Source organism: Aquarana catesbeiana, linkage group LG10 (assembly GCF_042186555.1).
Source record: "Aquarana catesbeiana isolate 2022-GZ linkage group LG10, ASM4218655v1, whole genome shotgun sequence".
In the NCBI taxonomy this organism is placed as follows: Eukaryota; Metazoa; Chordata; class Amphibia; order Anura; family Ranidae; genus Aquarana; species Aquarana catesbeiana.
Genome location: NC_133333.1, coordinates 19874463 through 19889432, shown reverse-complemented (window position 1 = coordinate 19889432; position 14970 = coordinate 19874463). Strand labels below are relative to the sequence as shown.

At 43.8% G+C, this 14970-nt stretch overlaps 1 protein-coding gene across 1 annotated transcript in view; it reads left to right on the top strand.

Annotated features, from left to right (window-relative positions):
• Positions 1-671: 671 nt before the first annotated feature.
• Positions 672-14970, top strand: part of LOC141110424 (uncharacterized) — a 53283-nt gene continuing 38984 nt past the window's right edge. Inside the window, exons 1-3 of the mRNA XM_073601768.1 lie at positions 672-723; positions 4866-4976; positions 9204-9350. Coding sequence (XP_073457869.1) covers positions 672-723; positions 4866-4976; positions 9204-9350 — 310 coding nt within the window. The remainder of the gene's footprint in view (positions 724-4865; positions 4977-9203; positions 9351-14970) is intronic.

Here is a 14970-nt window from a genome sequence, read left to right as displayed (position 1 = left end):
CACACTAATGTATCTTGAGTTGTAGATGTCATCATTTTTAGTATGGGTTCCCTGAGACCCGAAAGATATTTCAAGGGTTCCTTTGTGTTGAAAGGGTTGAGAAAGACTGGGCTAAAGGATAAGTTCATCTTTTGTTCAAGGTGTAACATGTAGCATGTTACAAATGCACTGGCAACCCCGCACATCCCCTCCGAGTCCCAATTTTGACAGTGAGTGGGGGATCTCCCCCCCCCCGCTGTCACAATCTAAACAAAACGCACGGCTGCATTATTCATTCACAGCGTTATTCATTCTTGGATGGTGAGGCCACCTTGGCATACCTTATGTATACTTTAAGAAGCCTTCTGTAATATTACAGCTTGATAAATCAGGGTCTATGCCTCTAAAGGATTATTAAAAAAATAAAGTATGTGCCTTTTTTTTTTTTTTTTTGTTACTCTAAAAAACTTTCTCATTCCTATCAAATAAAACTCACAGTTCTTGTCTTTTATGTGGTTTTGTAGCATATTTGCAAGCCCTAATCTAGGACATTGATAGAAAGAATGAGATTTTAGTTTCCTCATACCGTTGGTCATATTCACGCCCTCCAGATTTCACAAAAAATAGGCTCAGTGTAGACCTCCAGCAGTAGTGACGGAGGTGACACCAGCACAGCACACGTTGGGTGGAGGATGGACGGTCTGCTGAGCTTCCTCTGCCTTCTTTGTGTCCTCATAACACCAGGTAGGTCTGATCCCAGCTAGGAATAGCTTTTGAACTACCTTTATGCTATCTCTGTGGGCTCTGATAGTTAATTTCCCCACATATTTATTGAGAGAATTAGGTGTTACTGGTGGGATCACCAGGCAATATATTACATTTTTATTCTTGGGTCTAGTGGTTGGCGCTTCTGCCTTGCAGCACTGTGGTTATGGGGTTAAATCTTAGCCAGGATTACATGGAGTTTATGTGTTCTCCCTTTGCTTGCATACTCCAAAGACATGCTGGTAGACTAATTGTCTCCTGTGTAAATTATCTCTAGTATGTGAGCGAGAGGAACCTTAGATTGTAAGCTATTTGAGGGCATGGACTGATGTGAATGTGCAATATTTAAAATGCTCTGTGAATGGATGGTGCCATTCAAATACCTGTGATAAATACAATTTTCTATAAATGGGAGATAATGTCCATGTAAGGGGTTTTTGTCTGCAGTGTTAATTTTGGTAACAAATTTAAATTTAGTTTTAGTCTGATGCTGCGTACACACGAGCGAAATGTCCGTCAGTAAAAGTCTGATGTTTCATCGTATAATCTGACCGTGTGTATGCCCCATCTGACTTATTCCGTCGCAAATTCAGACAGACTTAGAGAACATGTTCTAAATTTTTCCGACGGAACTAATTACTATTGGGAAACCCACTCGTCTGTATGCTGTTCCGACGTACCGAAAACGACGCATGCTCTGAAGCAAGTACAAGACGGAAGCTATTGGCTAATGGCTATTGAACTTCCTATTTCTAGTCCCGTTGTACGTGTTGTACGTCACCGCGTTCTGGACGGTCAGAGTTTGGTGTGTATGCAAGACCGCTAGAGCGGAATTCCGTCGGAACTCCGTCGGAAAAAACTTCAGAGTTTATTCCGACGGCAAAACCGGTCGTGTGTACAGGGCATTAGTCTAAGGACTAAAATGCCATTTTAGTTTTAGTCCCATTTTAGCCATCATATTTTAGTCGACTAAAATCTCTATTACATTTTAGTCTAATAAAATCATTTTTAGTCAACTAAAATCAAATGGGTTTAGTTAAATTGTAATGCATTATTTAACCGCTTTCCGACAGAATGGCACGGGTGGGCAAAAGGGCGTCCCCATACGTCCCTTTGGAATCCCGGGCTAGTGGGTGCGCGCACGCTGCCGCGCACCGCAGGAGCGTGCCCGCGGGTCCCGCAGACTAGGTGTCCGCCGGTGGCCCATGATCGCGATGAGGAGAGGCAGAAAGGGGAAATGCCAATGTAAACAAGGCAATTCCCTGTTCTAGCTACTGACATGACAGAGATCTACTGCTCCCTGTCATGGGGAGCAGTGATCTCTGTCATGTCTTAGGAAGCCCATCCCCCCTACAGATAGAACACGCTGAGGGAACACATTTAACCCCTTGATCGCCCCCCTAGTGTTTAAACCCTTCCCTGCCAGTGACATTTATACAGTAAACAGTGGCTATCTTTAGCTCCGATCCCTGTATAAATGACAATGGTCCCAAAATAGTGTCAAAAGTGTATAATTTGTCCGCCGCAATGTCGCAGTCCCGATAAAAATCACAGATCACACCCATTACTAATTTAAAAAAATTATAATAAAAATGCCATAAATCTATCCCCTATTTTGTAGACGCTATAACTTTTGCGCAAACCAATCAATATACACTTATTGCAATTTTTTACCAAAAATATGTAGAAGAATACATATCGGCCTAAACTGAGGAAGAAATTTGTTTTTTTATATATTTTTTGGGGATATTTATTATAGCAAAAAGGAAAAAATATTGCTTTTCTTTTTAAATTGTCAGTCTTTTTTTGTTTATTGTGCAAAAAATAAAAACCGCAAAGGTGATCAAATGCCACCAAAAGAAAGCTCTATTTATGGGAAAAAAAGGACGTAAATTTTGTTTGGGTACAAAGTCGCATGACCGCGCAATTGTCAGTTAAAACAACGCAGTGCCGAATCGCAGAAAATGCTCTGGTCATTAAGGGGGTAAAATCTTCCGGGGCTGAAGTGGTTAAGCATTTCTCAAGAATTTCCAAACTCATTATATACTCCTGGAATAAAAAAATCAAATATCATGTTATCATTTATGTTATTAAGGTTTGAACAAACTCACAGATACAGATGTAGCCGCTCTGGACGGTGGTCTGAGGAGGTCTGTAATGCTGCAAAGTACTCTGGACGGTGGTCTGAGGAGGTCTGTAATGCTGCAAAGTGCTCTGGACGGTGGGCTGAGGAGGCCTGTAATGCTGCAAAGTGCTCTGGACGGTGGACTGAGGAGGCCTGTAATGCTGCAAAGTGTTCTGGACGGTGGTCTGAGGAGGCCTGTAATGCTGCAAAGTGTTCTGGACGGTGGTCTGAGGAAGCCTGTAATGCTGCAAAGTGCTCTGGATGGTGGTCTGAGGAGGCCTGTAATGCTGCAAAGTGCTCTGGACGGTGGTCTGAGGAGGCCTGTAATGCTGCAAAGTGCTCTGGACGGTGGTCTGAGGAGGCCTGTAATGCTGCAAAGTGTTCTGGACGGTGGTCTGAGGAGGTCTGTAATGCTGCAAAGTGCTCTGGACGGTGGGCTGAGGAGGCCTGTAATGCTGCAAAGTGCTCTGGACGGTGGTCTGAGGAGGCCTGTAATGCTGCAAAGTGTTCTGGACGGTGGTCTGAGGAGGCCTGTAATGCTGCAAAGTGTTCTGGACGGTGGTCTGAGGAAGCCTGCAATGCTGCAAAGTGCTCTGGACGGTGGTCTGAGGAGGCCTGTAATGCTGCAAAGTGCTCTGGATGGTGGTCTGAGGAGGCCTGTAATGCTGCAAAGTGTTCTGGACGGTGGTCTGAGGAGGCCTGTAATGCTGCAAAGTGTTCTGGACGGTGGTCTGAGGAGGCCTGTAATGCTGCAAAGTGTTCTGGACGGTGGTCTGAGGAAGCCTGCAATGCTGCAAAGTGCTCTGGACGGTGGTCTGAGGAGGCCTGTAATGCTGCAAAGTGCTCTGGATGGTGGTCTGAGGAGGCCTGTAATGCTGCAAAGTGTTCTGGACGGTGGTCTGAGGAGGCCTGTAATGCTGCAAAGTGCTCTGGACGGTGGTCTGAGGAGGCCTGTAATGCTGCAAAGTGCTCTGGACGGTGGTCTGAGGAGGCCTGAAATGCTGCAAAGTGCTCTGGACGGTGGTCTGAGGAGGCCTGTAATGCTGCAAAGTGCTCTGGACGGTGGTCTGAGGAGGCCTGTAATGCTGCATAGTGCTCTGGAAGGGGGTCTGAGGAGGCCTGTAATGCTGCACAGTGCTCTGGATAGTGCTCATAGGAGGCCTGTAATGCTGCACAGTGCTGGATGGTGGTCTCAAGTCTGAGGGATGGCTTGTAATCCACAGTGCCCTGGATGCCACTACCAGTGGTCAGAGGAGGCCTGTAATGCACAGTTGCACTGTTGCACAGTAGCTCTGGACGGACGGTGGTCTAAGAGGAGGGGAGGCCTCAGGCCTGTCTAAAGACTTTCATGCATCAACTGTATGGCACAAAATTCCTGCATGGGACCTTCCGAGATCTGTCCGTCTAATTACAGTTGCGGTATGGCCTATAGAGAGACCACTGAAGGTAAGCCTTGCAAAATATTTCTGCAGTACAATCAATTTTTATTTTCATTATTTAAGCAGGACTCCGACCAAAGCAAATCATTTTGAGCAGATCGAGTAAAAGTAGAATTCTCCGATGGGTCTGTGAGGGTTTCCTGATCCTTGAGGTGCAGTGGTCTCCTCAGGAGTCGGGACTCCAGAGGCCTCAGCCTGGCTTGCCTGTAATGCATAGTGCTGCTCTCACTCTCTGACACAGGCAGTCGTCTCGACTCTTGTCACGGTGGCACGGTGCTTGCTGGGAGCAGAAGTAGGCGGAGCACTGTGAAAAAACGGAAATTAGTTCACAAGGGTAAACGTCCCTGCCTCACATTTTCATCCCGTTTTCGCTCGGTAATGAAAACGTTTTAGTCATAGTTTTCTTCAGTGGGTGAAAATGTGCTGTACTTTTCGTTTCGTTTTCGTCACTGTAAAAATGCAGCTGACGAAATCTTTGACAAATGTTTTTGTTGACGAAATTAACAATGCTTGTCTGTCAATCAATAATCACTCTTATATTCTATTATATTTTTCAGGTCATTCTCTTTCATGCATCAACTGTATGGCAAAAAATTCCTGCATGGGACCTTCCGAGATCTGTCCGTCTAATTACAGTTGCGGTATGGCCTATAGAGAGACCACTGAAGGTAAGCCTTGCAAAATATTTCTGCAGTACAATCAATTTTTATTTTCATTATTTAAGCAGGACTCCGATCAAAGCAAATCATTTTGAGCAGATCGAGTTAAAGTAGAATTCTCCGATGGGTCTGTGAGGGTTTCCTGATCCTTGAAGGCTGTATTGGCTTGGCCAAAAATGTCTCGTGGTGGCTCTAGGTTCTCTAGTATGTCTAGTCTAGTCCCCTATGTATGATTCTTGCAGGCTGGATCGTCTCGACCATTTTTGTCTTGTGGTGGCTCCAGGAATTCTAATATGTCTACTCTAATACTCTATGTGTGATCTTTCAGAGCTGTATTGTCTTGGACTTGTGGTGGCTCTAATGCCGTGTACACACGGGCGGACTTTTTGGCAACAAAGGTCCAACGGTCTTTCCGACTGACTTTTGACGGAGTTATGACAGACTTTCGACGGACTTTCTAACGAACAGACTTGCCTACACACGATCACACCAAAATCCAACGGATTCGTACGTGATGACGTACGACTGGACTAAAATAAGGAAGTTGATAGCCAGTAGCCAATAGCTGCCCTAGCGTCGGTTTCTGTCCGTCGGATACATACAGACGAGCGGATTTTTCGACCGGACTCGAGTCCGTCAGAAAGATTTGAAGCATGTCTTGACTTGATGGACTTGTGTCTTTTTTCAACCTCGCCTACTATGTAACTATATGTAACTATGTAACTATATCCTATTTCTAAAGTCCGTCTGATTTTCGACAGAAAAAGTCCACTGTAGGTCCAATGAAGCCCACACACGGTTGAATTGTCCGACGGATTCGTTCCTTCGGAACAGTCTGGTCGAAAAGTTCGCCCGTGTGTACACGGCATAAGTTCTCCAGTATGTATAGTCCTCTCTGTAAAAAAAAGATCATGTCTTAAAGTGGTTGTAAACCCTTACACGCCGCTTTTTACTACAGGTAAGCCTATAATAAGGCTTACCTGTAGTTACTGTGGATATGTCCTAAACTTGGTTCAGGAGATATCCCTAGTATCAGCATGTGCCGACGTCATCGGCACATGCGCAGTGAAGAAACGGCTCGTATGTGCCGTCTCTTCAGCTGATGTGCCGTGACCGGTGGCTCCCACGCTCATGTGTGGGAGTGACGTCAGCGTAGCTTCGGCCAATCACAGCGCCGGAGCCCACGAACCCAGAAATAACTCAGAAGAGACATGTCGCTGGTCACATCGGTGTACAGGGTCTGCTGCACCAGCTTTGATCCAAGGTAAGCATTTCATAATGAGCTAGTATGCAATGCATACTAGCTCATTATGCCTTTGTCTTGGGTCTTCAGTCCACCCAAAATAGATTTTAGCTTTTGCGTGATGATTGAGAATTCCACATGCTAACAGGATAAGGGCACACAATGGATTGAGTTTGCCAATAAAGTCAGGCACTGGAGCTTTAACGGTAATCATTCCCCCCCCAAAGCAAGGTCTATAAAGACATGGATGACCGAGATTGGGGTAGAGGAACTTGACTGGCCTGCACAGAGTCCTGACCTCAACCCGATAGAACACCTTTGGGATGAAATAGAGCGTAGACTGCAAGCCAGGCCTTCTCATCCAACATCAGTGCCTGACCTCACAAATGCGCTTCTAGAAAAATGGTCAAATATTCCCATAGACACACTCCTAAACCTTGTGGACAGCCTTCCCAGAAGAGTTGAAGCTGTTATAGCTGCAAAGGGTGGGCCAACCCAATATTGAATCCTACGGACTAAGACTGGGACGCCATAAAAGTTAATGTGCGTGTAAAGGCAGGCGTCCCAATACTTTTGGTAATATAGTGTATACATTTATCCACTCCTGATTATCCTGCCATTAACAATGTTGTATTTGTGTTTTCCCACACCGCTACTGTGCGGTCACGTGATCCCCCTGTGCTGGCTGACGTCACAGGGGAATCTCGGCCCCTCCCGCTTCTCTCTATAGATCGGGGAAGACCAGCGGAGGGGGATCATGTGACCGCACAGCATCGGTGTGGGAAAAGGTATTTAGCATTTTCATTTTGAAAAATCACATACAGTATTCCTGATGGTGGCCTAAACCGGAGGGGGTACATGTAAAGTCACATAGTGACTTTACAAATACTTTAAATTGTTTTTAAAAATTCCATAGTTACATAGTCAGTGAGGCTGAAAAAAGACATCAGTCCATCCAGTTCAAACTATGATGTGTGGGTGTCAACAGTACATTGTATATCCCTGTATGTTGTGGTTGTTAAGGTGCCCATCTAATAGTTTTTTGAAAATATCAACGCTTCCTGTTGATACCACCGCATGTGGAAGAGAATTCCACGTCCTTACCGCTCTTACAGTAAAGAACCCTCTACGCAGTTTGAGGTAAACCGCTTCTCTTCCAATTTTAGTGAATGGCCGCATGTCTTTTAAATTCTCGTTCACTGAAAAGTTTTTTTCCTATTGTGGGGTCACCAGTACAGTATTTGTACATTGATATCCTATCCCCTCCCAAGCGTCTCTTCTCCAGAGAGAATAAGTTCAGTGCTTTTTAGTCTTTCCCCATAGCTGAGATCCTCCAGTCCCTTTATTATCTTTGTTGCCCATCTCTGAAGTCTCTCCAGTTCCAGTACATCCTTCCTGAGGACTGGCGCCCAGAACTGGACAGCATACTCCAGGTGCGGCCGGACCAGAGTCTTGTAGAGCGGGAGAATTATCGTTTTATCTCTGGAGTTGATCCCCTTTTTAATACATGCCAATATTCTGTTTGCCTTATTAGCAGCAGCTTGGCATTGCATGCCATTGCTGAGCCTATCATCTACTAGGACCCCTAGGTCCTTTTCCATTCTAGATTCTCCCAGAGGTTCTCCCCTGAGCGAGTAATTTGTGTTCCTATTTTTGGCACCCAAATGCATTATCTTACATTTTTCAACATTAACCACTTCAATACTTATACACCTTCCTGCCCAGACCAATTTTCAGCTTTCAGCGATGTCGCACATTGAATGACAATTGCGCGGTCATACAACACTGTACCCAAACTAAATTTTTATCATTCTGTTCCCACAAATAGAGCTTTCTTTTGGTGGTATTTGATCACCTCTGCGGTTTTTATTTTCTGCTAAACAAATAAAAAAAAGACCGAAAAGTTTGAAAAAAAAGTTTTTTTTTGTTCCTGTTACAAAACTTTGTAAATAAGTAAGTTTTCTCCTTCACTGATGGGGCTTCACTGGCAGGCACTGATAAGGCGGCACCGATGATGGGCACTAATATGCGGCACTGATGGGGCACTGATAGGCGGCACTGATATGCAGCACTGATGGATACACACAGGTGGCATTAATGGGCACTGAAAGGCGGCACTGATGGGCACTGAAAGGCGGCACTGATGGGCACTGAAAGGTGGCACGGATGGGCACTGATAGGTGGCACGGATGGGCACAGATAGGTGGCACTGATGTACACTAATGGATGGTACTGATGGGCATCACTGATTGGCAGGCATCCATTGTGGGCACTGATTGGCATCCATTGTGGGCACTGATTGTTATCCCTGGTGGCCATGGTCGGCATACCTGGTGGTGACTAATGGTGGGCATCCCTGGTGGTCCTGGTGGTCTAGTGTGGACATCCTTGGGGGGGCGGCGCTGATAATCAATCAGCACAAACCCCCCTTGTCAGAGGAGCAGCCGATCGTCTCCCCTCTACTCGCGTCTGACAGACGCGAGTGAGGAAAAGCCGATCAACGGCTCTTCCTGTTTACACTGTGATCAGCCGTGATTGGACTCTGACGGAGACTCTTTACCTAGATCGGTGTTGCGGTGTGTCTGACTGGCACACCGCAACGACGATCGACGTGATGCGTACCTCCGGGGGCGTACAGCGGCTTGTTATCCTGAAAGACGTCATATGACGGCCGATCAGGATAACACAACCACTTTGCCGCCATCATTTTGCTATATGGCGGCCGGCAAGTGGTTAAACCCCATTAATGTGTTTAGGTTTTCTTGCAAGGTTTCCATATCGTGCGTAGAAGTTATTGCCCAGCTTTGCTTTGTATCGTCCGCCAATACTGAAATTGAGCTTTTTATCCCATCCTCTATATCGTTTATGAATAGATTAAACAGGATTGGTACCGTTTAAAAAAAATATTTTTTTTTGGTGGCCAGATTTAAAACTGATAACGATGAGGACTATTATTGCAGCTATATAATGTTACTGTATAAATTATTGTGCAGGCGGAAAAAGCCAAACAACCTATCTAAGGTCATGTGTACCGACCAGCAAGTGTAATAAATTGGGCAGCATCAGCTATACCGGCGGCACGATGAAGATGGGGATTTCATGCTGCAACATCGATAACTGCACCCCACCTCTACCCCAATGTAAGTTCCTTTATTTTAATATTTTTATGTTCACATTCACAAACTATTTCCATGTTCACAATATTAATATTTTTATAGTCACATATTTACATCCTCTTAAAAAAAAAAAAAAAAAAAACAATATATCCCCAATGTGCAATCAATTTCACCTCTATACATAAAAGTGTATCAATTCTAAAAAAAAATGTACATAAAATCTTTCATATAAATTTAATTTCATAAATAGTATAAAAAATTCAAAATGATTAGGTGCAGTCTATCCCCAAGTTTCCAAATATCTGCAAATACTTTAATACATATTTACAAAACCATAAGCATTATCATGTATTCATTAGTATAATAAATATTATAAAGTGTATGTCAAGCCAAAATTCTATTAGATTGTAAGCTCTTCTGAGCAGGGCCCTCTTAATCCTCTTGTATTTTATTGTATTATAACTGTATTGTCTCCTTTTTATATTGTAAAGCGCTGCGACAACTGTTGGCGTTATATAAATCCTGTATAATAATTAATAATAATAATAACTTTTTTTTTTTCAGTTCTGGATAGAGGAAGAATTAGAACCCTTATCAGGTGACGACCGCTAGCTGCGGTTACAGAGATTTTCCCCTCGGGAGTGCATTTTGGCATCTTCATCTATTCGCTGTCAGCAGGACAGGATTTGAGAGGAAAATCTTTCTAAACACAGCTAGCTATCCATGTAAAAAAAAGAAACTGAAGAAAAAAAAAAAAGCTAGAAGAAGAAGGTGATGAAGGGGTTAATAGAAAGGCATCAGGGTTAACAAGGGGTTCAACTTTTATTCATTTATAATAGGTTCACAATTCACAATGAATTCTAATTTATGAAGAATGGCTACAACTATAGACGTCATAAATAAAACATATAAAGAGATAAAAAGTAGGATTTAGCTTTCACTATTTGCAATATAGAACTGTAGGCTCCATCAGGAGATGTGGTTTCCCAATGCAATCACTGGAAGAGCTGATCTCCCAGTGAAAACAGTAAGCTGGGCTGATCTGTGTTCTGATGGATTGGTCTTGTATAGCCCAGGAGAGAAGAGGCTGGGGATGTTCTTACACCAGCTGCACCCTCTCCACTGCAGTGCCCAAGGCAGGTGCCTCTCCCACCTCTGGGTTGGCCCAGCCCTGGATCGACTTGTGCTACTCTCTTCTCACAAATCTATTTTCTGTTCCGTTCATTCTTTCAGCAAATGCCTCAGGCAGTTCAGCATTTCTTCTCTTTGTTCCACTCCCTTTTGATACTTTTGTTTCTCAAAAACCTATTTTTTTTATTTTCTTCTGTTTCAACACATGCTTCAGGTAGTTCAAAATGTCTGTGCTCTTGAACTCTACATACAGTAAAACCTTGGATTGCGAGCATGATTCGTTCCGGAAACATGCTTGTAATCCAAAGTACTTGTATATCAAAGCGAATTTCCCCATAATGAATAATGTAAACTCAAATGATTCGTTCCACAACCATTTATTCATAAGTCCTTCAGTTTATAGCCCATATAAAAAGATTATAGCAATGTGACCAGGTTGTGTAACCATAAAATGTCCATCCAAAAATGGAAGCCTCCACAAGGGGATTAGAAGCAAAATCCAGCAGAAGCTACAGGGGCGCCTCTAATGCCCTGTAAACACGACCGGTTTTGCCATCGGAATAAACTCTGAAGGTTTGTTCGACGGAATACCGACGGAATTCCGCTCAAGCTGTCTTGCATACACACGGTCACACCAAATTCCGACTGTCAAGAACGCGGTGACGTACAACACGTACGACGGCACTAGAAAAAGAAAGTTCAATAGCCAGTGCGCCACCCTTTGGGCTCCTTCTGCTAATCTCGTCTAAACAGCATACAGACGAGCGTTTTTTCCGATAGTAATGTGTTCCTTCGGAAAAATATAGAACATGTTCTCTATCTAAGTCCGTCTGAATTTTCGACGGAAACAGTCTGATGGGGCGTACACACGGTCGGAATATACGATGAAAAGCTCCCATCGGACTTTTTCTGACGGAAATTCCGACCGTGTGTACGCGGCCTAAGTGTAGCAATATGTTGCTAAATGTTGTACCTTCATTAAATGTAACCATATTGCTACACTTAGAAGCGCCTCTCTTCTCTTTTTTTACTCAGTTGTGATGTGATGCTACTTGTATATCAAGACATCGCTTGTATATCAAGTCAAAATGTATTAAAAAATTTTGCTTGTCTTGCAAAACGCACTCAAACCAAGTTACTCTCAAACCAAGGTTTTAGTGTACTATAAACTAGAAAACTGTGTTACAATATGACATCTCCGTCTACTGCCATTATTTACAGTAGTTTTGTTAGTTCCAAGTTTTTCAGTTTTCTTATAATGCCGCGTACACACGGTCGGACTTTTAAGCTACAAAAGTCCGACAGCCCGTCCGACAGACTTTCGACAGACTTTCGATGGACTTTTGGCAGACTTTCAACAGACTTTCTAACGACCGGACTTGCCTACACACGATCACACCAAAGTCCGACGGATTCGTACGTGATGAAGTACACCGGACTAAAACAAGGAAGTTGATAGCCAGTAGCCAATAGCTGCCCTAGCGTGGGTTTTTGTCCGTCGGACTAGCATACAGACGAGCGGATTTCTGGGTCCGGCGGAACTACGACGTAAAGATTTGAAGCATGTTCCAAATCTAAAGTCCATTAGATTTGCGACTGGAAAAGTCCGCTGAAGGTCCGGTGAAGCCCACACACGATCAGATTGCCTGCCGGATTTGGTCCGTCGGACAAGTCCGGTCGAAAAGTCAGACCGTGTGTACGTGGCATAAGGCTTGGCAGGACCTTCTCAACCTTGGGAGAAGTTCAATAACATCAAACTGTTATCAAGTAGAGGAGTGCAGCATTATATCATATGGATCCTATACTATATGGTCTACGTATGTGGACCCTCCTCCATAAAGTGGCACATAATTGTGTAGTGGAAGGAAAAATGATAAATGGTTTTCAAAATGTTTTACAAATAAATATGTGAAAAGTGTGGTGTGCATTTGTATTCAGCCCCCTTTACTCTGATACCCCTAACTAAAATCTAGTGGAACCAATTGCCTTCAGAAGTCACCTAATTAGTAAATAGAGTCCACCTGTGTGTAATTTAATCTCAGTATAAATACAGCTGTTCTGTGAAGCCCTCAGAAGTTTGTTAGAGAACCTTAGTGAACAAACAGCATCATGAAGGCCAAGGAACACATCAGACAGGTCAGGGATAAAGTTGTGGAGAAGAAGTTTAAAGCAGGGTTAGGTTATAAACAAATATCCCAAGCTTTGAACATTTCACAGAGCACTGTTCAATCCATCATCAAAAAATGGAAAGAGTATGGCACAACTGCAAACCTACCAAGACATAACCAGACAGGCGTCCACCTAAACTGACAGGCTAGGCAAGAAGAGCATTAATCAGAGAAGCAGCGAAGAGGTCCATGGTAACTCTGGAGTAGGGATGAGCCGAACACCCCCCGGTTCGGTTCGCACCAGAACCCGCGAACGGACCGAAAGTTCGCACGAACGTTAGAACCCCATTGACGTCTATGGGACTCGAACGTTCGAAATCAAAAGTGCTCATTTTAAAGGCTAATTTGCATGGTATTGTCCTAAAAAGGGTTTGGGGACCCGGGTCCTACCCCAGGGGACATGTATCAATGCAAAAAAAACTTTTAAAAACGGCCGTTTTTTCGGGAGCAGTGATTTTAATGATGCTTAAAGTAAAAAAAAAAAAGTGAAATATTCCTTTAAATATCGTACCTGGGGGGTGTCTATAGTATGCCTGTAAAGTGACGCGTGTTTCCCGTGTTTAGAACAGTCCCTGCACCAAATGTCATTTTTAAAGGAAAAAATCTCATTTAAAACTGCTTGCGGGTTTAATGTCATGTCGGGTCATGGCAATATGGATGAAAATCAGTGAGACAAACGGCATGGGTACCCCCCAGTCCATTACCAGGCCCTTTGGGTCTTGTATGGATATTAAGGGGAACCCCGCACCCAAATTAAAATAAGGAAAGGTGTGGGGCCACCAGGCCCTATATACTCTGAACAGCAGTATACAGGCGGTGCAAACAAGACAGGGACTGTAGGTTTGTTGTTAAGTAGAATCTGTTTGTAATTTTGAACATTTTTAACGTGTTTAGCTCCAGCCAAAAAATCTTTTCTAAGCTTTTTGGAAAACAAAGGGAAGGGTTATCACCCCTGTGACATTTGTTTTGCTGTCTTTCCTCCTCTTCAGAAGATTTCACCTCACTTTTTTGTCCCAATGAAAAATGTTTTTTGAAAATTTGGGTTTTTTTGTGGAACAAGGATTGGAAAGCATCAGTGGAAAGGAGAAATTGTTTTCCCATATTAACTCTTACAGGAGAGAATTTACCTTCCTAGGGGTAGATTTCATCTCACTTCCTGTTGTCTCCTTCCGTTTGCAAGTAGGAGTCGTTTGTAAGTTAGATGTTTGAAAGTAGGGTCCTGCCCTATATACTCAGCAGAAATTTGGGCCTTAGGTGTTGCTGTGGCCACAACACTGTAAGCCCTCACAGGGCCCTGCTGTGAAATATTAGATCAAGAATTGTAATTACATGCCCCTGCACTAAATGTAAATAGCAGGAACGGATCTAGCTGAACACTGTGAGCAGGACGCACTGCACTAAATGTAAATAGTCTAGAAGATAACAGGAACGGATCTAGCTGAACACTGTGAGCAGGACGCACTGCACTAAATGTAAATAGCAGGAACGGCTCTAGCTGAACACTGTGAGCAGGACGCACTGCACTAAATGTAAATAGCAGGAACGGATCTAGCTGAACACTGTGAGCAGGACGCACTGCACTAAATGTAAATTGCAGGAACGGATCTAGCTGAACACTGTGAGCAGGACGCACTGCACTAAATGTAAATAGTCTAGAAGATAACAGGAACGGATCTAGCTGAACACTGTGAGCAGGACGCACTGCACTAAATGTAAATAGCAGGAACGGCTCTAGCTGAACACTGTGAGCAGGACGCACTGCACTAAATGTAAATAGCAGGAACGGATCTAGCTGAACACTGTGAGCAGGACGCACTGCACTAAATGTAAATAGCAGGAACGGATCTAGCTGAACACTGTGAGCAGGACGCACTGCACTAAATGTAAATAGCAGGAACGGATCTAGCTGAACACTGTGAGCAGGACGCACTGCACTAAATGTAAATAGCAGGAACGGATCTAGCTGAACACTGTGAGCAGGACGCACTGCACTAAATGTAAATAGCAGGAACGGATCTAGCTGAACACTGTGAGCAGGACGCACTGCACTAAATGTAAATAGCAGGAACGGATCTAGCTGAACACTGTGAGCAGGACGCACTGCACTAAATGTAAATTGCAGGAACGGATCTAGCTGAACACTGTGAGCAGGACGCACTGCACTAAATGTAAATAGTCTAGAAGATAACAGGAACGGATCTAGCTGAACACTGTGAGCAGGACGCACTGCACTAAATGTAAATAGCAGGAACGGATCTAGCTGAACACTGTGAGCAGGACGCACTGCATTAAATGTAAATAGTCTAGATAGAAGATAACAGGAACGGATCTAGCTAAACTGAATA